Source organism: Tyto alba, unplaced genomic scaffold (assembly GCF_018691265.1).
Source record: "Tyto alba isolate M040663 unplaced genomic scaffold, T.alba_DEE_v4.0 Super-Scaffold_1000006, whole genome shotgun sequence".
Classification (NCBI taxonomy): Eukaryota; Metazoa; Chordata; class Aves; order Strigiformes; family Tytonidae; genus Tyto; species Tyto alba.
Window position 1 is genome coordinate 8,475,497 of NW_024881272.1, and position 24,373 is coordinate 8,499,869.

Sequence of the window (24,373 nt, forward strand, 5' to 3'; positions counted from 1 at the left end):
CCTGCTGTGTCCTAGCCTACTGCTTTCCCCTTGGTGCCCTGATACGGGTAAGCTGAATGATGGAGCGAGAACTGGCTTTAAAAGCCCATGGTTTATGCTGGTTAAAAGATATATATATTTTTTTTTTCTCTCTAGATATCTCTAGTTTGGTCTTTTAGTGGTGTAAGCTCAGGGGCAGGGTGCCAGCCGCAGTGCTGTGCACAGTGAAATCTGCTACTCTGGGATGGGCAGAGTTTCACAGCCTGCAAGGAGGATGAGCTGTGCTAGGAAACCCACATTTTCCTTGTGTGTGAAGATGTTCAGCACAATACATGAAAGTGTTTTGGTCCTCTTAGCGAGTGTGCCTAGATCACCTTTAAAATCCAGAATACTTACTACTTATTGTTGTTTTTCAGGTAGAAGGCTCTGTTTGAAGCTTGGTACATTGAAGGTTATTGAAACTGGAAAAAAACTCTTGTATTTTATTTCTTCTGGCTGTGTACATGGGAACCCCTCCTTACAATTACTGGAGCAGCAGTGTTACAAATGCAGTGATTTGTTTGTTGTTACGTATTTCCTGTAGAGTTGGAGAGTGGCTATTGAAAACAATTTTAAAATTAAATCAAAAAACTCTCAGTGAATCAGATATAATTTTTTCTTCTCACATTTCATCACAAGGAAAGAATAAGCACTAAGAAAGCAAAGAAACTGTCAGTGACAGCATGTGCTGCCCACCCCGTGCTGCGTGGCAAGAACAAAGAATTTTATTCCTGCCTTTTTTTAATGATTCACTCTACAGAAGGAGGGGGTAGGCTGCCATGTCATTTTCCTTCCAAAGTACCGTAGGCAATTGGTTTTCAGTTCATTTGCTGACATTTATCACATAAAACATGGTTTTCTATAGTAGTTATTAAAACCTGTTGGAAACAGTGGATCAAGTACTCATTTGCAAAAATGAGGCAGAACAGATGCAACCCTTGTCATCTGTGTAAAATCAGGAAGAATTACAGAGGTCAAATGGCTTCAAAGCTGCTTTTAGCAGCTGTAGCTGAGTTCCTGATCCTTCTTAAGAAAGTGAAAGGCTCAGGCCAGCTGTGCACTGTGAAAGCAAGAGTAATCAAATTGTGCAAGACAATGTATATTGATATTTCTTAAGGCAAATTCAAGTCAATTTTAGAAGGGATGACTTTGAAAAAGGTTAAATATGAATGACTTGCCTTCGGATGCTTTGTGTGGTCTCCTGTTGGGGCAGGCAGCGGACTAGTTGTCTTGTGCGAGGAATTCCTCTCCTAAGTTCCCTGGTCATTCCTGTTGTGCTGCTGCTGGAGGTTCTACCGCCTCTGGAAGCAGTGGGGCTTGGTTTCCAGATCCTTTCTGGAAGATGGACAAGAACAGTCCAGAGCCAAGAAGCAACTGAAGGTCAGGGTGGAAGTTTGGGGCTAATGACAGGAGAAGGGATGAATGGGTACCCATGGGAGAGTTAATTTAGGGAGGCTGGAGAGGCTAGAAACATATGGAGTGACTCTTCCTCATGCTGTAGAAAGAAAGAAAGAAGCCTCTGCAGGAGCTAAACTGTTTTGATCATATTCATTCTTTGAGATTTAAAGCATTCTCCTCTGTTTCTTCTTTCCTGCAACTGTCTATGGCGTCAGATGTTTTTCTGCTCATCTGATGCCTGCTGTTACTGTCTGGCTCAGTTCTGCCTGCTCTGGGACAGTCACTTTCCACCTCCACAGTCCCCTCAGATCCTGCTGGTGGTTCCTTTTCAAAGCAGTATGGAGTATCCCATCACAGAAGGAGGCAGACACGTGTAATTAAAGAGCTTTGAGAAGGCAGATAGGGACAGGATGTACCTGTGTTTATGTATTACTAGAGGAAAATCCATGTACCCTTATAGCCAAGTTGGTTAGAGATGGGCTGGGTAAGTGAGCAGTAGTGTGAGTGGAAAATTGTTTGGACCACTGAACTCAAATTGGTGTCTGATTGTTAGTGGCATACCTCTGGGATCAGCTTTTCAGCCAGTACTCTTTAACATCGTATTCATGGCTTGAATGATGGGACAGAGCACACCACCAGCCAGTGTGCGGGCAATACCAAATTGGGCATAGTGGTGAGTGCACCGAGGGGCAGCGCTACCGTTCAGGGGGACTGAGACAGGCTGGAGAAATGAGCTGCAAGGAGCCTCAGGAAGCTCAGTAAAGGCTAGTACAAAGGCCTGTGTCTGGGATGGAATAACCCCTTGCAAGGGAGCAGGCTCTGAGCTGACTGCCTAATAAGCAGCTTTGTAAAAAAAACAAACCCAAACCAAAACCTAATACCTGGGGGTCCAGGTGGCTCCTGGGCAACTTGTTGTCCAGCAGTGTGCCCAGGCAGCAACAGCTGACTGCATCCCTGGCTGTTAGCAGGATTGCTGCTGGCAGGGAAAGGGAGGGATCCTGTCCCTCTGCCTAGAGCTTGTCAGACTGAGTGCTGGGTGTCCAGTTTGGGCTCCCCAGCACAAGGACAGTGGCATACAGGAGCAAGTCCAGTAGGGCCACTGAGGTGATGGGGCTGGAGCACGGACCGGGCTCTTCAGAGGTGCACTGGGACAGGAGAAGGGGCAACAGACAAGCATGAGAAATTCTGGCCAGATAGAAGGGGGAAAAGTTGCCACGAGGATGGTCAATCTCTGAAACCAAATCCTGGAGAAGGGATGACGTCTCTGTTGTTCAGGACTTGCTGGACAGAGCCTTGAGGACCTTGCTTTCATCAGGAGAATGGATTAGAGCCCTCCAGAGGTCCCTTCCCACCTATGTGGTCCAGCTTCTTCAGCTGCTGGTGTTAGCATCAGACCAGCTTCTTCAGCTGCTGGTGTTAGCATCAGACCAGCTTCTTCAGCTGACAAGCACTAGCTTGTCACTCAGCCATGAATCATTTAGTTGTTGAGCTCTGTACCTGATTTCACTTTGAGTGCCCCTTCTTGGGAAGGATGCTTTTATTTTTTTTTATTACTTCAGACAGTTTTAGTGCTAAAATATTTCTGCAGATATTTTTAAAACAAGGTGGCCTCTGGCTGCAATTAGTGTCCCATTGGAAGAACTGGCAGCATTATATACCAATGCTAAAGCAAATCATTCTACCTCATGGCATTATTACCTTGATCTGAAAATTTCCCTAGGCTGCAATTTGTCACTAATATTGCCTTCGGCTAAACTTATCCATACAAAAAAAAAAAAAAAGAAGTTAATAGAGCTGCAGTTCTGGAGTTGCCATCACCATTTTTTTGGGATGAGTTATTACTTAGTACATTTTATTGACCAAGCATTTAGAGTTCTTGGTCCTTGAAAAATGATGCAGTGGTTCATCATGGACTCCATAAATTGTTGGACTGTGTAGCAACAATATCTTAGTCTCCTATACCGTAAGAAACAAAGGTATCTCAGAAACACGGTAGATACGTACTGCGTTGAAATAGGAACTGCACCATGTGGCTTGACTGATATGAACACTTGGTTGTGATTGCCAGTGACAGAAAAACTGATAGGATGATACTGAGTTTTGCTGCTGCTTTTGTGCTTTTGCTTGTTTTATGCCATACTTAACATAATTTGAATGCTGTGACAGTGACAATGACAGTGACATACTATAATATAATTCCATCTGAGACAATGCAGCTGGAATTAATAAGCTGGAGAGACAAGGCTGAGGCGTTTTGTCATCAGTTGGTGGTAGATAATTTTTTTGGTGGAAGTGCTAACAAACCCAGTCGTGGGAGCAAGCTGCCCCAGCTCAGGTGGTGCTTTGGGCCAGCACAGGGAGGCTAGGCAGGCTCTGTGGTCCCATACAGTACTATGGGAAATGTTGTACCAGCATCATATCTGGTGCCTAGAAGATGAAAGATGAAGTTCCCATTTGTCAGCTGAGGCTGATGTGCAGGGACACATGGGGTGTGAAAGGTTTCTTATCTCCACATTCATATCATGATACCCTGGTCATGCTGCCTCTCAACCTTCCTTGGTGGGAGACCTCAGAGTGAGAGTTGCTTACTTGCTGTCATTCTTTGGTGATGGAGTCTGAAAGGGTCGCACTGGTCCAGCCTAATGGGTCTCAACTGGGGCATTAGGCCCTGAGGGAACAAATTAAATTTCAGGAAAAAAGTGTTAAGATGAGGAGCTTTAAAACTCATAACACATTTTGTGAATTGTGCTTTGAAGCTATCAGTAGCCACTAGAGAGTGCAGAATGTCTTTGCTTGTGGAGTCTTTACTGCTGTTGTTTTCATCGAAAAGAGAAATCAGTTATCAGCTTCTAACAGAAAAGGGACTTCAGACTTGTCACTCGTGCCAAAATATAGCTGTTGAAGGCTGATCCTGAAATGCCCCAGAGCTATGATGGTCTTGTGATCCCTTGCTGGGACCTCTGTTGTCCTGCATCCACTGCTGCATCAAAAAGAAACTTAACCCATCCAGAAAGTCAAGCAAAATGGGACCATTGCATTCTCCAGCCTCAAACTACAGTTAAATTCATATATTGAAATGGCTTTGGTCACAACTGAACTGTTGTTGGAAAGCTGAACTGAGCTAAACTCTGTTTTTTAGAGGTGAGAATGCAGCTCGGATTGAGAGGAGACCGGTAGAGCTTTTTTATAGCCTTGTAATATTAAACTTTGTGTGCAATTGGCCCATAATGTTAACTCAGCTCTACTGGCAGGTATTTTTGTTTTTTAAATAGCCAAGGAAATAGAGTTATAAAATCAGCTGTTACTCATGCTTTGTGAGTGGTTTTGGATTTGAGGTTCTTTTTAAATGTTTGTCGCTTAAATTAAAGGACTGTGTTAAGAGACTAGCAAGAGAAAATAATTGACATAAGGGAGACTGTAGCAGACTTTAAATCAGTCATTTCTCTAGTCAATAATGCATATTTTTAAATGTGTGAAAATACCTGCATGCGTGATAGGCTATGACGGCTTGTCAAAGAAGAGCTAGGCTGGGAGAAACTGTATTCATATCAGGTTGGCAAGCTTAGACTAATCCACATATCAAATAACTTAAAATTCATTATTCAACTAACATGAACCTATGTGATAATTCTGTGTGCTGTTTGGTCTCCAGTGGTCTCCACTGTTCTTTATGTTTCTTTTTCTGTCTCTGGGTGAGAGCTAAATTTTATTTAACATGTGTTAGTGCTTAGAGGTTGGGGTCTCTGTTGCTGTGGGTGCTGTACAAGCCAGTCCTAGTCATGATGTACATCTGATGATGCCCTGGGAGTGCAGGGGAAGCCATGCAGCTCCGTCCCTGACGAGCTGTCCCTCGAAGCAGAACTGGGGAAGCCTTGGATGTCACTGCTCCTCCAGCCCTAGGTTAAGGGCCACCTGGTCCTTACAGGCCGATAGGCAAGGAAGGTGGCAGGGAGCTGGCAGGCACCCGTGGGAAGGTCGGTGCCAGGAAGTCACCTTGCTTGTGCCTCCAAGCCCCTGTTCTTGCAGGGAGCAGACAGGGAGGGGAAAAGGGGGTTTGGGAGCCTTACGTGGCCTTTGGAACTGGCAACCCGTGCTGTATTCAGTTGAGAATAGATGAATCCGTATGGAAAAGCCTCCACAGGAGTTTAAGACATCACTCGTGCACAGCTTGTGCTACATAGCTCTTTATTTTGAAGAGAAAGTACTAAAGCTGAAGGGAAGAAAAAAAAGCAACCCCCTTGACTTAGTAGGTATTTGCAATACAGGCTGGTTTTTTTTCTTTTTTTTTTTTTTTTTAAAGGGCATTCTTTGGCTTTGTATAAGAATAGTGGTTTTGTCTATTCACTGACAAATGCAGGATAAGGATGTAAGGAAGGACACAGTAGGTGGATAAAATAAGCTGGTGGCAAGGACGGATGGGGATAATAAAGGGAGGAGGGTAAAACCTAAAGGGTTAGTTCCCCAGCTGAAGTTAATAATCATAACACACACAAAGGAAAGGAAATTCTCCTCCTATGACTAGTACTTCTTCATGGTGTAGTAACATCCAGAAACCAGGATATCGGTACTGTTCAGAAGTGCAGCATGAATTCTGAATTCAGATGAGTTTAAAAAGCAAATTAGAAATTGCTTGTTCCTGTTGATTTCTATGTGCATTTTTGTGATCTGTTAAAAATATAGGAAAATGGGCAAGTATATGGGGGGGGGGGGAAGAAGAGAACAAAACTGAGTATGGATAATGCTTTGTTCTGTGTACAGAAACAGTGAATAAAAGCAGATGAATAATGGTCTTTTTTTGACATCAGCTACATGGGGGTTCTAGTTGGCAGTACAATATGAACAGCTGTCAGGCAGTACTGCGATACAATTTGGTGCTTTCCTTTGAAATCCTCTGGCCGAGGTTTCTCTAAAGTAAACTGTGATTTTTGGTACCTACTGGATGTGCTTTAACTGAGGATATATTCAGCTAAAGCTGCTTAGTACTGCCTGAAGATTTGCCATGTTAGGCACCCAAAATCAGTGGCACCTTTGGGGAAGAAAATTTGTATCTTTTCCATTCTCATACATCTTCATTTTGGTGGTTAAAGTATAAAACTTGCACTTCATTCTTTTTCTCCTGATCTTTTTTCCCTGTTTAAATGTGTCGTTTCCACAGGGAAAAAATGCAAAGTGGCCCATTCATTGACCTGTTCCTCTCCAAATGAATGTCATTGTTAGCACATCCCAGTTCATTGGCCATCAATGTGAAAGCTGTCATACAGTTTTTATGTGCCAAAATGTGCCTCATTTTGTTTGCTTTAAATTCCATTTTCTTTCAGTTTCATTTTAAACAGCTGTTTTCTAAATTCCTCCACAAATAGCAATTATGTTTTATAATGATGATCTTTGTCACTTAAGTTTTTAACTAGTGGTTTGGTTCCCTGCTCTCAGCAATGTAAAACTGAGATAGCTCAATTGAAGTTTGAGCTGCGGTGGGATAAAACTGGTGTTGGTGAGTGGAAAAGTCACATATTTTGTTTTAGGTGTTGGAGGTTTTGCACATATCCAAACATCTGGAATTGCACTCTTCCACTCAAAGCTGCTGCGTTTTGTATTTTATGTATGCTATCCTCTGCAAAAGATACAAATTCTGTTTTCCCTTACAGTCTGCACCACAAAACAGTACAATTCCAAAAGATCAGCAGACACAGAAATACCTGCTTCTGGAGCCACAGAGGGCCTTTCCCCCTCCTTGCTAGTTTTGGGTCAAGGTCGCTGTGGGGTCCATAGCTGGTGGTGGGAGAAGTTCTCATCCACTTCTGTTGTCCAGGAGCCTTTCTGATCCATCTGCCTTGTGATGGTTGGACTGCGGTGTTCCTCCTGCTCTGCCTCAACCCTTGGCGATATTTCACAGGCAGAGAAATGACATAAGCAGGTCTTTATTTGCCTTGTGCCTAGAGGCTGCTTATTGGTGTGTTGGTTTTTACTCTTCAGCTGCTTGTACTTCACACTACTCCAGTGTGACTTTCTAGTTTTCAGGCCTATTTATTTTTGCTTCAGTCAAGGGATATATGGGAATGTCTTACACCAGCTTTGCTTCTGAAGAAATCACAAAGTGGAACTGAATCTTAGAGCACTGAGTGTGTCCACCTACAGTGTTGTTTTTTTCTTGTCCCAGATGAGGTGTTTATGATACCAAGATTTTATCCGGTATTTGTTGAAGGAGTCTCAAAATTTAGGAGTACTAAAGTGCAGTTTGGGTAGTATGTGCCATTTTAAACCAGATGTCATCTACCTAACAACCTGTCTGCCGAGAGGCTCTCATTTGTCAAGGTTTGCTTGGGTTTTTGGTATGGGGGTTTTTTATTGGTAGCAGAGATTAAGCTGTTTTGTAATTTATTTCATCTGATGCTTGGTTAGGTCTCTAAAGCCTTAATCCCAGTTAGGGTTTACTTCTGGTAATGTAAATTGTGTAACTTCTTCATGAGTGTTTACCCTTTTCTTTGCATTTTTTTGGAAGGAACTTCTCACTTGTCTTCCCTCCTGCAGTTGTTAGCTATTCAGAACTAGTATTCAGATTACCAAAATTCAAGTTGAATAAAGTCATTCCCTATTAAACAAATAAAAGTATGAAGCAGTCTCTTGGTACTTTTCCCATAGAAGCTTTCATACGAAGCCAACCCTGTCTTGAGCCTTGAGTCATGCTTCAGAGACACTGGCATTTGGAGTGAGCTTTGCAGTGATCTGGAGTCCAGTGCAAATTTTCTATCTACAGTCATATGTGAATAGGTGATGAATCAGGACTATTTTGTCCCTGAGCCAAGAAATATAATTTCTTGCTGAAAGAGCATTTTTTGTCTAACAAGGGGATGATTTTCTGAATATTTAGGCAGAGCAATTTCTGATTAAAAATACGTTTTCCAGTGATACAGTAGTTGAATTATGATCTGTGGGCATCAGAGATTAAATACTTGTTGCAGGGAGTTTTCTGGAACTGAGCCGATGAAAAGGATGCATTATGCTGCAAATTATTAAATATTGATTTCTGTAACGGCCTACAAGGCATAAATGAATTTAGCAATATGCTAATAAAAATAGGATAAAAATTAGTATCTCAACAGAGAAAGTAATTACAAATATGTTTAATGATTTTGGTGGAAGTTAGATTTGTGGGTACCAACTTTGGTCTCTTGCTGAGTATCCAAAAGCACCTAAAAGATGTCACCTAGGACTTTAGCAGCTGAAGTTCCCAAAGTTCTCTGAGGTCCATGAGCTGTGTTGGATGCTGGATGTTTGGCTTTGGAGATCACAGGCACATGTTGGAGGAAGCGAGGCATGTTTTTTGCAGATTTTGCATTCTCTGAGGTTTCCTGGCAGCTTGCTCTTGAAGCAGCTCAGTTAAGCACAGTTTAGCCTCTATAGCAAAGCTGCTGCTTCGAAGTCATTTGCACTAGTGATGGTTTCTTTATAATGGTTTAGAGAAGCTGTTACTGCAAAGTGTTTGCTCTCGGCATTCATTACGGAATTACTTCTCCACAGAGATTAGCAATTTGAATTTGTCATTACTTTTTCTCTTGGTGTAAGTATTTTAGAGCAATAACTTCTTCCAGAAGAATAAAGGAAACTGATTTCGTTGTCTTAATTTTGTGTGGAGGGAAAGACCATTTTCATGCGTTATCCATAAGCATCACTTAGATAGCTACATAAAGCACATTTTTTACTTGCTCTTTCACTTTGTTTGTCTGACAAAATTAATGCTCTTCTGCAGATGTTAGTCTTTAAATTTCATTAGAAGGCATGACAACATCTGGGCCTTTAGGTCACTGAAAATGAGCAGGCAGCTTTACTTGCAGCTTGCGAATTTGTCTTAGATTTTGAGAGGTTTATGTAGCAGAAGTGAAACTGCTCACTGCATACAAAGTCATCTCTGTGTGACCTGTTGTTGGTATTAAATGAATAAGAAAAGGTACTTACTGTATTTGGGGAAAATCCAGAGGGACAATTTGGGCTTTAGTTTCCACAATTGCAAATACAGCTGAAATACCAGCTGTGGTGTGACTGCAGTGAGTGACCTAAGAAAATGTACACCATTGACCTCAAAGTCACAAAATGCATCGTTTGAAGAACAGTAAATGCTCATGAGAGGCTTGAGTAAATGATGAGGCTGGGGGAAAGAAGCTGGCTGATACAGATACTGTTCATTTGCCAAGTGCAGGTATGTTTGAGTGAAAGCCTGTCACCCCTAGGTCTTGTAGAGAATGTCCTTGTGACCAAATTCATGGCATGCAGACATATAATCCATTGTCCCATCCCTGCCTTGAACGTTTATTTGTTTTTATGGTTTTTGCTAAGGTATCTCAAGGATATTTATAGTAGATTAGTTTTTATTGTGTTCTGCCTTATTCTTCATGCCGCAATAACATCAGAGTCTTGCAAGGCCCATATAAAGGATGGCAGAGGATATTGGCATCCAGGAACAGTGCCTGCAGTCCCTCAGGGCAGAAACTCAAATGTTGGCTATTGCAGGCTGCCTAATGATGTCACGGCGGGTTCCAGCTCGGCTGAAAACTGTCCTCCTAGGACGAGCAGTGTAGTCATCTCATTGATTTATGACTGAAACAATCTAGCACACAGTTGCTGGCCTTATGTTTCCAAGGGTGGTAATATCTTAGTGAAGGGTGAGGTTGCCATAAGTAGGTGAGTCAGATGAATGCTTTCAAATGAGCTGTTCAAGATTTGTGTAACTAATGGAGCAGTTTTTTAAAAAAGCAACAAAAAAACCAACCAAAATGCAAAAGATCCTGAAAGGTTTGAGATAAGCAGTCTACTCAGAAAGCTTTGATTGTTGTTAAGGTCAGTTAACTCCAACAGATCATTTACAGGTTCGGTGAAGTTTCAGAACCATATCCTTTCAGTTGTGGTGTGAAAGCAAGTGGCATATGGCTTTTTTAACATTCAGGAGCTCCTCTAGTGAGACTAAAACTAAAGAATATGACTATGTTTTTAGTAAGATTTTTTTTTTTGAAAGCTTAAAATGAAAAGCTCCCCGTTTCAACCTTCAGCCCTCTTTAGCTGTCACAAGGCATGTTCGTACTGCAATCACATGCTGCTCATAACCACATTACAAAGCTACTTTAAAATCAACTAACTTAGCTGTTACCTGAATATTTAATCAACTTTTTGTCTGGGTTTTATTGCCAGGATCAGATCCCATAATGTAACCTGTTTGTGCTGTAGATATACCTATGAAAAAAAAGGAGAAAAGAAAATAGGAGACAGAAGCCTTTTCTTCCACCTTTTATGCACCAGCTGAGCTTGAAACTAGCAGAGTCATTAAGCGTAATGCCAAGTGTCAGTTGTGTGAACAAATGTGTAATAATTATACTTTGGATTCAGTAGTGTTTTAGAGCAAACTGCTCATAATTTCCAGCAGTTACTCCTGCAAAGTGTGTTCCTTTCTTTGATTTCTTCATCTTCACGTTATATCTCTAGAATAAAATTGCAAAGTCAATTCATGCTTTGCAGTTACTTAAATTGTATGTTATGTAGTAACTAACTAAACCAGATAAAGCTATCAGATTATAGTTGTCTATATAAGATGGGTTTAACTGGTACTGATCCGGTCCTTATCCTTCTCTTTGAGACTATATGCTTTGTGTGTCATCTTAAAAAGTTGCCTTTGGTGTCAGATTGGTGTTAAAATTATTAATTTGAAATATATGGCCTGTACTTAAATTGTTAAAGCTGGTAAACTCTGATTTATACCAAATTTTTACATCTATCATTCCTTCCAATAATTTTTGTTTTACTGATATATAAATATTTAGCCTTTGAATGTCTGTTTCTCCATATAGGTGTGTGCACATGTGCGCTGTGTCTATATTTATGAAAAAAATTATAATTCGTATAGCTAGAACATAACCTCTTTTTCAAGTGTTCTCAGGTGAAGGGAGGGATTCCTCATGCAGCAGATCAGACAATTTATAAAAATACATAGTATTTTCAGAGAGAGTTCTTCCATGTTATTTTGGCACATCAGAGATCATCTCGGTCTGAGTGATCTGAATAACGGATGAAAGGTTTTGAGGGAGGAGGCATAGAGGATTGGAGATGCTGGAGTTCTGAGTTTTCTATAGGTGTGGGAGCAGCATGGGAAGGAGATACGCTGGGCTAGTGGAGGTACCTGTATATCACAGCTGGGGTCATTACTACTGAGTACAAGGAGACCCAGTCAAAGACCAAGTATGTAAGTTTTAGCTGAGAGAAGGCTGTACATGGCCTGAAAGAGAAGGTGTCTAGACCTCACAGCCTTGATAAATGTGAGTGAATGGGTAGATGAAAAAAATACTCTGGGAGAAACATAGCTTATTTTGGTAGTCAAGAAGGATGGAATATTTGAAGATTTTCATGCATCTAGGCCTTCTTATATATCAGAATTATGGTTCTTCAATCCCTCAAGACAATATGGAAACTCATTTATATATATAAAAGCTGATGGTGTTTGTATATTTGGGGTGAGGAATAAATCAGTGATGCTGGGAAAAGTGTTTCAAATCACATTTTCACATTGCAGCTGGTTTTACAATGTTCTTGTAAAGTAACCCAGTGTTGTCCCGTGTACCACTGATACTCTTTTTGTGCTATGGGCCAAATGTACATTTCATTTAGTTCACAAGTGACCAATGTTACCTGCTTTTCTTCACTTTGTCTCCTTTCCTCTAGCTATTACAGCTTCTGGAGTCTGAAACCATGCAGCTGGAAGCTTTTCTGGAGTGGAAGCAACTGGAACCAGTTTATTGGCAGTGGATGGTAATGAATCAAACTGATTTTGAAGGGTGCAGCTTTCTTAACTCTAACATTGCCGGCCAGTTCCAAAGGCCCCTTCCCACAAAAATAAGTGCTGCAAACCAACTGTTCAACAGCACTCGAGAAAAAGGAAAACAGCTTTTGGTAAAGTAAGGAGTGTTTTAGTTCTCCTTCATCCCTCTGTTTTCTTCAGTAAGACTCACCCAACTAAGCTGAGAAATTGCAGGGCAGAGTGGCAGAATTTCATATAGTTAATACAAATGAAAATGTCTGATCTTCATCTCTTTAATGTTTTTTTTAAACATAGCAATCATACATTTTCTTAAAATTAAATGGCTTTTGAGAAGAGGACCTCTAAGCTTTATTGCAAACTTGAGAACAACTAAATTTGCAAGCAGCTGATATTGAAAACAACTTCATTTTTTCCCAGCCAAATAGTGTGTTGAAATTGCCGATTTCCCCTTGAACTGTGTTGAATGATCATAAGAAAATCAATAAGCCTTTCTCTGTGCATCCTATGATTTTTCAAGTGAGTGTAAACGGTACCATCCATCTCACTTCTCTCTACAACTTTTGCCTATTCACAGTTGCTGAAAATAATTCTTTAGAGCACCACCTTAGCTGTATGAGTTTACAAAATTTTGAGAATCAGTGAGCTGACTGCTAATTGCCCATATGCCTTGTTCTACACTAAAAGCAAAGCAAAGGAGTGTAAAATTACCTCACCTGTCTTGGAGAGTGTTTCCAATGCAGAGCCTTTCAAATTGCTGTTAGTTTTATAATGTTTTTTGCTTTACATGTCTACCATCTTATGGTTATTTGGAAAGCAGCAACACTAGTATAAGCCTGGCTCCAAACAGGCAACATATAACTGCAAGGGTTATGACATCTCAGTGTATCCACCAAAACATTTGCCTCTGATATGTTGAACAGTGTGGGGAGTATTGCAAGTGTTAATGTGCTTCCTGGAGTTAAGTCCTAAATGAATACTTGCAAAAAAACAGACCAGCATATATTTTTAAATTGTTCGATATGCTGGGTGGCGAGTTTGCCTTTTTCATTTGTTTTTGCTGAAGATGGTGGTTGTTCCTGGGTGCAGTAGGATGTATGGGAATGAGATGCACTTTGAGGATACAGTAGATTTCTCTTTCCACTTAACCTGTGTTTTGCATTTTGCATTGCTGATCTGATGGATGGGATGATTCTTGCACAGCTACTGCCAGGTCTTCCTGATGGTTGTGGGCAGGAGCATGACACAACTACAGCAACTGGAGTGATTGCAGTAATGTCACTTTAAAATTCTGTCATTTAATGAATTCCACATTAAAAACAAACAAACAAAAAACAACAAAACCCCAACAAAACCAACAAAGCTTTGTTTTATTTCCATGCCGTTTGTTAGCTTGTTGGTGCCCAGAATATATCTGCATGTCCATGAGCTGGGCCTTTGGTCAGCATGAGCTGCTGGCCTCAGTGCTGCTTTGTGCCGGTTTTCAGTGTGATGCTTGCTGAGAAAGGAGGTTTTGTAAGGGTGTCTTGCCACTCTTAGCTATCTTAAAAACTTTTTTCTTGTATAAGCCTAAAAATCTCTTGCTGTGAATTAAGCCAGAGTTTTTAACCTACCTGCAGAGAAGAGAGAGAAAGAGGTGGTGGTAGTGAAATATTTCCATCCTCTTTATAGCAATCTTTTATAGAAGTGGAGGCTGTTAGCATGTCACTGCCTTCCCAGTCCCTGTTTCTAGGCTAAGCAAAACTGGTTCTCTCAAAGTCTCCTTGTAGGCCATTCATTCACACTTCTGATGGTTGTTGCTGCTCTCATATGGGATTTTCGCTCCCATTTGTCTGTTTTACTTCAGGTGCCTCACCTGTATGTTGGTGTTACAGTCAGCACTCTTCTATCACGGAGACTTGTGTTTACACTTTCTAAAATGGTACTTGACTTTAACAGTATGACATCAGTGACTTCTGACGTCTCTTCCAGCAGTGTTGCTGCTGTGCCAGTAATTATGCATTTGGTTTTTCCTTGTCTGTGTAGACCATGCTGCTTAACTGCTGAATTTCCTCTCACTGTTTTTAAATTACTTCTCCAATTTCTAAAGATAATTTTGAATGCAAATTATGTCCTTAAAGGAGATTATGACCTCTCATATTTAATGTCTTCCTGATAACAATATGTAAATAAATATTTAATACAGAGTGAGGAGGCCTGGGTCCTTTAGTTATGCTGTGCTGTTATACGGGCTTGAAAACCCTGTGTTTCTGCATAATCAGTGCAGTGTGAAATAGATGCATTTCAAGGACTGTGAAGTTTTTTGGTATTTTGTGAGTACTTCACGTAATGGTTGTTATTGCCAGAGGCAGCTGCAGAATTAATTATAGAACCAGCTAGGTGCTCATGGTCATGCAGAGCTGACAGAGCTCCCAGCCAGTCTGGAGCAGGGATCTCTTGAGGTTCCTCAAGTTGCAGAGTTTTACACTGGCACAGGTGATCCTGTGGGTGTTAAAACTTAGGTGTCACATAGCAGATGGGGCTCTCCTGCGCAGTGTAAGCATGTATCTTCTTCCTGGTTATCACTTTGTTACAAAAAGCCATAGAAGTGCATCCAACCTCAGAGCCTGAGGGGAAGAGGCTTATCTAGAGCTTGTGCAGCACTGATGATCCCTGTCCCAGGAGTGTTACTTTCTGCTTTAGTGCAGTGGAGAGTATGCTCACAGTATGCAGTGCTTTCTAAAATAAGCTGGGTTAGCAACATAAGTTTTCTGTTAATTTAGAAATATGTTACAGTGAACTGAGGAGGTTATCTCTAAAAATAACTCTGAAATTATGGAACAACTGTATATTGAGATGGCAGCAGTGAATTCCTAGTTATGAATTACCAGGAACATGGGAGGAAGAGGGAAGAACCATTTTAGCTCCTGCTGAAAAGTAACTTTGACTGTTTTTCCTTTAGGAAACTGTGTTAGATAATATGGCTGAAGAGGGAAATAAGTGTGAGTCCCAGTATACTCACACAGAGAAAAGTGGGCTGCCAAAGGTGACCTCGTGCTGTCCCTGGGCTGACAGTGTGACTGGGAAAATTGACAAATTATCCAGAAATCTAATGACTCTCCAGGACCAGCTGCATAAGCTTGTAACTCACCGAAAGGCTGCGTGGTGTGAGAAGGTAAGGCTCTGGGTGGTGTTAATCATTAGTGACTTGTAAGATCTTATGTTTTTCAGCTCTCTTGCTACAGTCTGTCCTAGGGCAGCCTCCTTGTAGCTGCTCTGTGTCACCCTTGCTGCAGTCTTGGTGTCAGATCTATAGTTACTTGTCTGTTTATGCCCACCGCATGCCAGGTGCTCTTTCAAACACAAAGTAGGCACCTGTCCCAGAGAGGCAGCATGCTGAAACAAAATACATGTTCTTTGGCTGGGAAGGCATCAAAGGATAGGGGTTGCAGAGGAGAGGAGGAAATCATGGCAACCCCTGGAGGAGACGGTAGGTTGAAAGCATCAGTAATGGTTATAGTGAGAAAACTAAAGTTGGGTGTTTGCAGAGAAAGGAGGGTGGGAGAGGCCGGAGCTTGTCATCTTTCACTGAATTAGTAGTCTTTGAAATGTCTGATGGGGGAATGAATATAAGAAGGGTTTGAAACCTGTGAAGTGAGAGAAGGGACTAAGAACAAGATCGGGTGGAAGAACAGACTGGCTGTGGGAGGCTGGCTGTGGAGGAAAGCAGGTGATATGAAGGAAGTGCACATGGTATTTGCTGACATAGGGATGGGGAGACACTGGGAAACACCCAGAGGAGGCATTGGGGCATAAGTGAGAGAGCTGTTAATGTAGATGTTGAAGGCGAATCTGAATATTAACGTGCTGGCCACAAAGAGACAACTAGTAATTTTTTTCAGGCATTAAGAGGAAAGAAGGATACCAGAGAATCTGTGAAACCCATGGATGGAGAAAAAGTGAAAGAAACAATTGGGGCAGATAGAGAAGTAACAAAACCACTGTATAGCTATTTGGTCTGTTAACTCAGGAGAGTTTTGGTTTTGTTTTTTTTTTTGGTGTTAGATTGAAGTGTTCGTAGACAGGATTATAGATCAACTGACAAAATGAAAAGTGGCAGGTTGTCAGATCAAGAGGTATTTGCCCAAGAGTTCAAAAGGGTCTGCCATGGAAAAAGGGTATGGAGAGCGAATTGCTCTCTTCAACTGTAAGGATAAGGAACTAATTAAGATCAGTTAGATAGGGACAAGCTGCTTCTTCATACAGAGTATGGAGCTTCTTCCCACAGGGCACTGTGGGTATAAGCAGTGTACACAGATTAGAAATCTGTTGGACACGTTCTTGGATGATTAAATCCATCAAAGACTTTCAAATATACAGGTACGAATTACAAATTTAGGAAGTTGCAGAAGTACAAATTGTTGCAGGCTGGGGGAATATTCTGAGGAAGTATCTCCATATATTTACCTTTGTCTTATAGCCTTCTCTAGGCACTTGCTGTTAGTCACTGTTGGTGATAGGTACTGGATTAGGCAGGTTTCTAGCATCATCAGATTTGGTTGCTTTTATGGCAAAATGGACATAACTGCTGCAGGATAACTCAGGCCTTGAATTCGAAAAATAAAATTTCCAGTGTGTGATTTCCAAAGCAAGATATGCTCTGACTCATATATATAACAATATATATGCAGTTAAATATTATGTAATAATATAATTGATTTTTTTTTTATGCTTAGATTTGGAAATGAAGTCCAGAAAGATTAACTGATGAATTCTTCATTGTACTTTGAAATAGATGCACTGATTGGATTTAAATGATGGTCGGTCTAGTCTCAGTGTTTCTGAGATTAAGTGAATGTCATATGAGTTTATGACTGTGGGTAACAAATGTAGTGCATCTTCAGTGTGTTGTTAAAAGGATGGTTTATCACAAGTGCCTCCTCTTTTACATGCCCTGGAACAGAATTGTTTTGTAAAGCTATGCGACAGCATTTTTTGGAATGCTGGGAGTCAGATGAGTCTCCATCAATCTTCTTTATATCAACCCTTCCTCTGAATAGTGCTGCTGCTTATGTGATGCTTTCTGCCTGTAGTCTGTCCTTTTTCCCCACAGTCAGGAAGCTTGCTGAAAGCAGGCTCCTCTATCAATTGTATGTTTCTGCCCCATTCAGTCTTTTCCCTAGAGAAATAAGTTTATCAAATCTTTTCTTCTGTATTATTTTTTTAGTCAAACAAAGAGAAGATATAGTGGTAGCTAAAGTGGTCATTATCTCTAACTTTGTATCTTGTGATACTGAGACATCTGGAAATTATTTTGGCTCTCACAAATATGCCCAGCTGAAGGACAGTACAGTTTATTATAGCTCTTGTGCCCACTATCTTGTACTTAACAAGAAAAACATGATAATCCACAGAGTAATTATGTCTGTTGTTACCAGTAGGCCTGATCTCTGTGCCAGGCAACTGAGTAGAAACTGTTCTGAAGAACAGAATTGAGGGCACATGATCAAACGTGATATACCAGGGAAGAGACAGCACAGTTTTTGCAGAGGAATCATTAATCTAAAATCTGCTGGAGGTGTCTGAAGGGACCAGTGAGCGTGTGAGCAAGGGGGGTTGGATTGGTGTTGTTTAATTGCATTTACAGGCGGCATTTGATAAAGTCCTTGAAAAGATTCTCAACAAAAATAAACTGCCCACATGGCTGTCTTTCCTCTTACCCTTGAGCAAACAGCGGAGCAGGAAGCGGAGCGGAGGCGGCTGCGGTCGCTTTGCAGAGGCAGTCAGCGGTGGGGCCTCCCGAGCCTGTGTACGACTGCTCTGGGACAGGAGGTGCCCAAGTTCAGAGATGAGACTAAATCCCTGAGAGCGCATGAAGGACAACAGCAAAGGCTTGTTGAGGGTCTTTGTACTGAGTAGTGAAGTGGTAAAATGTTAGATAAAATTGCGTGGAGATAAATCTAACAAAATGCATCTGAAAGGAGAATCATAATTTTCCATGTGATTTTTTTTTTTTTTTTTTTTGGTCTGACTGTGATGGTATGTGAATGAGCTCTTGGGGTTATAATGATGGTTCTGTGGAAATGTCAGTGGTCAGAAATAGTAAACTGAATTCTAAGAATTGTTAGGAAAGCAGAAGAAAGCAAAACATAAAATATTCTCCTCCATTCCTGGAATGCTATGTGCAGTTCTGGTCCCAGTCATAACTCAAAAAAAAAAAAAAAAACAAAACCCACCAAACAAAACACCCCAACAAAAAAAACAGCACATAGTTGAGCTGAAAAGGCACAGGGCGGGGGAAGTGGTGATGGCCCAAGCTGTGAATCGGTTTCTCTGCGAGGAAGTTTACCTAGGCTAGGGCTCCTTGCACTAGAAGAGGAGAGAGTGAAGAGGGGTATCACACTGGAGCAGGAGGAAACATTTTTTTACATTTCTTCTGGTGCTCCTTGTTTTTTCATGATGGGTTAACCTAGAGGGAATTACTAGACAAATTAATGAAGGAAAAAATCATTGCTAAGTAAGAAATATGGAAAGTAATCTCTGGTCAGGAAGAGTCCTTCAGCCACAAATTACTGGAGTTTAGGAAGCTGTATCTTCAGTGAGGTATTTTTACATATTTGTCTAGTCCTAAACTTATTCCCTAGCTATTCGCTGTTGAAGACTATTGGAGACAGTGCTGGGTTAAATGGAGCTTTGCAATACCAAGGTACAGTTACTCGCTCTTTACGTCCAGTTTTAAGCATGACAAGTTGGGAGGGAAATTGGGGAGAGTCCAGAATAGAAAAATGAAAATCATTGTAAGTCTGGAATGTAAGGTGTTTGAAGATCTTTATGTTAAAAATGGAAAGATTAAAGTGAAATATATGATTCTTTGAATATGAAGAAGTTTTCTGTAGAGGGAAGACTTTTATTTTTTTTTCTCCATGTCTTCAATGAATTGGACAAGATTGTGTGTAAATTGCAACACAGAGTTTCTAATTAGATACTAGGGAAAAAAATTCCTAATGCCTAGGGCAGAGAAATGTTGGAGTAGCTTGTCTGGTGAGCTGTGAAGTCTTCGTTCTTAGACCCTGCACAAACCAGGTTAAGCAAATATCTGTCGGGGATGGCTGAAGAGGAGACGGACCTGCTCTAAGGCTGTGGATTAGGCTTGAAAACTTGTTGAAGTCTTTTTCACTTATGCAAGTCTGTGATTGACTGATTGATTTATGTTGGCCCGTGTAGAGGTATTTCAGGTGTGTTAAAGTCATTGCTATGGCACGATGTCTGGTTTGAACCACTAAACACAACTGGTTATTATTCAGGATGTAGTTTCAGGGGCAATGTGTCTGTTTGTTGCAAGTTTGATTATTTGCACACTGTGATTCTGGCAGTTAAAACTATTGATCTTAAATCTTTTAAAATGAAGGAACTTTTTTTCCTTATTTTCTTTTGTTTGCTTCTGCCTGCCCCCAGCTCTTTTTTTGGTGATGTGATTGGAATGACCCTGAAACCATTTCCCCTTCCAGGGACATTCACTAGAAGTCATCTGAATGTTGCCATGGGATTTGGGCGATTTGTGAAACCCTGATTAATATGACATTTTAACTGATATCCATCTCTAGGCAGCAACGTGTTCAGTATCTTGGAGGAGAAAAGGCACATGACAGAGGTGTGATCTGAATATGGGGCTTTTCTATTGTTAGCTTTGTTCTTTTCCTTGCAGTGCTGGGCAAATAATCATCATTTCTTTGGTGACATTTTGGGGATTTGTAAATGATCAAAAAGTTGAGTGAAATGGTTAAGCTTTACAAATGTTTCTCTTCTTAGAAACAAACTTCACTGTAAAAGATGAAATCTCCTAATTCAAGAAGAGAACTTGTTTGTTTGTTTGCTTTTTCCTTTTTGAATATTTCATGTTATCAACTCCTCTATTTTAGAGGGGGATTTTATTTCAGTCTGTGTTAAATATTCAGCATCCACAAGCTGAAATGCAGAGTATTTGACTCCAAATGGTAATTGTTTCCATTTTCACCACACAAATGCTCACACCATACTGAGCTTTTGTTGAAATTTGGGATATTATATCCTGGGATTCTCTGTGTTCACTAGCATTTAAAAGTGAGCCAGACTCCTTAGAGATGCTGATATGATGGGATGGAGCTTGCTCATGCATACACTTCTGAAGCATGGCCCAGAAAGACTTGGAGCCATTAATCAGAGCTTGAACATGCTCTTTGCACACTGGAGTCCTCTCCAGAAATACTGGTGGCTGTTGACTCATGCAGGTTGTAATCCCTGGCGCATGTCAGACCTCTTTAGTGACAGTGGAAGAGCACACTGAAATGTGCATTTTGTCCTTGTTTCTGTATCTTTCTCCTTGCCTCCCCATCCATTCCGTTACCCCTAACCCTCCCAAACTGTTGCACCCACAGCCCCGATAGGGATGGGAGGATGCAGGGCTGCCCATTTCGGAAGAGATGCCTTTTGGATTCATAGTGTGTTGGGGAGGGGCTGTATGGGGCAGGGATGTTTTGTTGTCTCTTGCTGGGGAGAGGGAAGGTGCTGCGGTGGTCGGTGGTGGTGGCAGGAATGGCTTGGGACACCCCATCAAGTGGGTGAAATGCAGAGAGGCTTTCACTCCATCCCAAGAGTCCTGTGATTCACTCGAAGTTTTTGCCACTGCCAGCTCATCACAGCACACTGCTGGAGACCTTGTAGAGTCTAATAAAAGGACATTTTTTTCTAAGGTTCTTACGTGTATAAAAGACTGGATGGGGTTTGATTTAAGACTTCACTATTTGAAGTAGGGAAGCAGCTCCGGAGGCTGATGCTGAAACAGTCCTCCATCTTTCTGGTTTTGTTTGGGTGTTTTTAATCTACTCAAGCAAGTGCACTTCCAAAGTTTTTCAGTATGCCTCACAATGAATTGGAGGGGAGCATAAGGAGCAGTGGACACCCTCCTGGCGGTTGGTTGTTGTGCTGTGTGCTTGGCTACCCTGCATGAAAAGAAAGGCATGTGCAGTGTATGTATGTGCTGAGGGAAATACAAAGTTTCATTATTTTTTTTCCACTGTGTGCATGATGAGGAGCACTGGTGGGGGCCAGGCTGGCTGCTGGCGTGCTGTGTGACCTCCAGCACCAGTGTGGGGCCGGGTTGTGTTTCTGCTGCCTTAAACTTGGGACTTGTGGCAGAGACAGCTGAGCTCTCCAAGTAGAACTCTCTGCAGGCTTGTCAAAAGCTTTTTTTTTTTTTTTTTTTTTTTAAAAAAAAAAAAAAATTCACACTGCATCTTTACTATTTCTGCTGTTCATTCTAGTTCTCTGAGCTTTTTGCTAATATGAAGATGTTAGTGTGGTGAGTAGGTAATTATCCAGGCTGTCTGGGGTGCAGGAAGTGGAGGAGTGGTAGGGAATGGTTCAGTGCCAGCGCATTTCCTCAGTCAGCATATTCCCTTCCCCTGCCCCTTCCCCAGTCCCAGAGCGTTTCTGTGTTCCACTTCGTATTTACAAACCTCCATCTGGAGCACCAAGCAGCTGTCAGTGGAGCTTTTCATGCAAAAAGAAATTGAAGAACTAGCAAGGCCACAAGAGCAGCTTTTGGAAATCTGCGGTTGGCTGGGCCCAGATGCCTGGGTAGGGGGAGGAAACCCAGAGAGTTCAGCAGAAACATCCATCAAAGGGAGCAATGAAGGACATGGACAGGAGGATGACAAGCAGGGACAAGGCTAATGGCTTTTATGTTATTTAGTTAATTGTAGGATTAAATTTACTGCTGATGGAATTGCCATGGTATTGACAGATTTAGGTTATTAGAAAACATAGATCAGCTGTAAACAGTAGGAAGTAAGATTCTAATGTTTGCGTTCACTTTTTGCTCTTGCATTTTCTTGAATTGGTTTATTTGTTACTCATCAATAGTCCTAGCTGGAGATCTGAGACAGCTTGCTTCTGGTAAGTGCCCATGGAGATTGTGGTGGAGATCCAAGTGATTGTTCCTGGAGGAGGAGGGCAGTGTGCTCTCTCTCTTGTTGGAAGAAAGAAGCCATCTCCATGCATTGGTTCTGCTCTTCACAGCAGGATCTAACAGTTGTATTAGACCTGACGCCCCTAGTTAGCCTGGCTTAAGGCAGGTACACATGCAGAAAGTAACTGCAGATGAGCACAGCTTGGGAGATTTTTGAAAGACCCTTGCTTGCTTCTGAGAACTCTGTGCAGGTTGGTCAGACTTGAATAGTCGATATTGTTAAGCTTGCAGCATACAAAGAGATGAAAAAGATAAGTATTTATTCTTCATTTGCAGATGCAACTTGCTGTGCAGATTGCTGAATGAGTGCTGAACTGTGTGAGAGACAGAGAGACTCTGTACCAGTTGCTAAATCAGCAAACTGACTTCAAACACACACAAAAACTGTAACTGAAAATAAATTACCCAGCCTGACATTTTTCATGGGGCTTATATATTATAAAAGACTCTGGCTCCTTAGGGAAGAGAGAAACATTAAAAACTCGAGTGCTGTCTCCTGTTTTGTGTACAGAACTCTGGGGTTTGAAGTAAGCATGAGTGAAAGTTTTCCTTGCTTCCCAAAAGATGCTGTTTTCCCGTCCTCTGCCGAAATGCAGAATGTTTGCTCAAGTGACAGGATCAGTTTAAAGTATAATCAATAACCAGTGTTAATATTTTACTCGCATTATTTGCCAAGATGTTGGATACCAACCAGGGCAATGAAACATGTAGTAAATGCAGCTGAAGAATTATACTCCAATAAATTTTAGATGAGCTTTATTTAACAATAAACTGTAAAAAAACCCCATTCCAATGAGAAAATGTGTTTTGTAGCCATTGTAAATGTTTTAGTGCATTTTTAAGAAATAAGTGTAGTACTTATGTTCTCACAGCTAAAACACACAATAAAACATGGACGAAGACTAGGAATGCCTGTAGGACTCAGATGTACAAGGTATATAAGATTGCAGGTCCCAGTACCACCTTTATCTTTTGAGTGTGAAAAGCTTGGAGATTTATGGGTGGTGGATTTGAGGTACCTGTGACCATAGGGTTGCTGGATTTTGAGACTCCCTTGCAAGTGGTGAGCCACTCCAACAAATGTCCTCCACAAGGGCAGGATCTTGGGGACATAGCTAATTCTGGCTGACAGGCCATATTAAACATCATAGCCGGTGGCTGTATTTTAAAGCAGCTCTACCTGAAACACTATTAGTGAACCTTTCAGAGTGGGTTTTGGGGACGGTACCTTCCAGGAGGTATCTGGCTGACTTTACAGCTCCAGGCAGACTGGATGGATTTCTCCTCTGTCAGCAGCAGTTACAAGCGTTGCGTACTTTGCAGTACTGCTTGGTTTTCAGGTGAGTTGATAGAGCTGCTTTTAGAAGGACCGTTTGCATTCATGTATTCAAAGCTTAACTTGAAGTTTTCTTTTTTTCTCAAAACCTTGGCCTTGTTCTCTGTCATCTATCCTGAAAATGAGGATACTTGATCATAAGAGAAAAAAGTATCCAACTCATTTCTGTGTCTTTGTCTCTTGTGCTTGTAAAAGAGCTGACATAAAAGTAAATCTGTAATTTAATATTGTCACATCTCTTCTTTCTAGCCAGAAATGCATCTAAATAAAGCTTTAGTACACTTCTGAGCTCAGAACTCACTACTTTTAACTCTTCATTTTATCAGCTCTCTCAACCCCCTGAGAGATGTTTGATTTTTTTCCTTTGCAGGCTAGCTGTAGGGCCTGGCCTTGGACACTTGCAGGAGTCACGATGGCCATTCAAGCAGCTTCACATCCACCTACACCTGCGGCTTGCCATCAAAACTGTGAGCTAGTAAGAGAAACTGCTGAACGCATTTTAAGAGTAGTGGCTTTAGAAAATGTCTGCTTTTTCACACAAACTCTGAAAATGTTTTGTGTAGACAAATCTCCACCTGGGAGTTAAAAGTTCGTTTGCCTCATGCGATAGTTGTGGGTAGGCTGGGTTGCTGGAGTGACCTTTGCTGCTCTGGATGCACTGCGTCAGCCTCCCCCGAAAGCAGAGAGCAGAGCTGCTGGGCCAGGGGCTGGTGGAGGTTCTGCAGTGGTCATGCAAAGCCCCAAGAGGGGACAAGGGAGTATTTTCTAACTGAAAACCAAACCAGTTTGGGGGTGAAAAAACTCCCTAGAAGTCATGAGGTTCTCTGTGGTTTGGTTGGGT

General features: G+C 41.4%; 1 protein-coding gene across 6 annotated transcripts in view; it reads left to right on the plus strand.

The window, feature by feature from the left end:
* The window catches only part of TEDC1 (tubulin epsilon and delta complex 1), an 84,499-nt gene that overhangs the window by 36,832 nt on the left and 23,294 nt on the right, over positions 1 to 24,373 (plus strand). For 3 of the 6 annotated variants that reach the window (XR_006164560.1, XR_006164561.1, XM_042784252.1), the window contains exons 6-8: positions 12,118 to 12,204; positions 15,153 to 15,365; positions 23,903 to 24,007. Coding sequence is in view for 4 of the 6 variants with exons in the window: in XM_042784252.1 (XP_042640186.1) it covers positions 12,118 to 12,204; positions 15,153 to 15,365; positions 23,903 to 24,007 (405 nt within the window). In the remaining 2 variants the exon portion in view is untranslated. The remainder of the gene's footprint in view (positions 1 to 12,117; positions 12,205 to 15,152; positions 15,366 to 23,902; positions 24,008 to 24,373) is intronic. The other 3 variants (XM_042784260.1, XM_042784265.1, XM_042784266.1) reach the window with 2 other exon arrangements.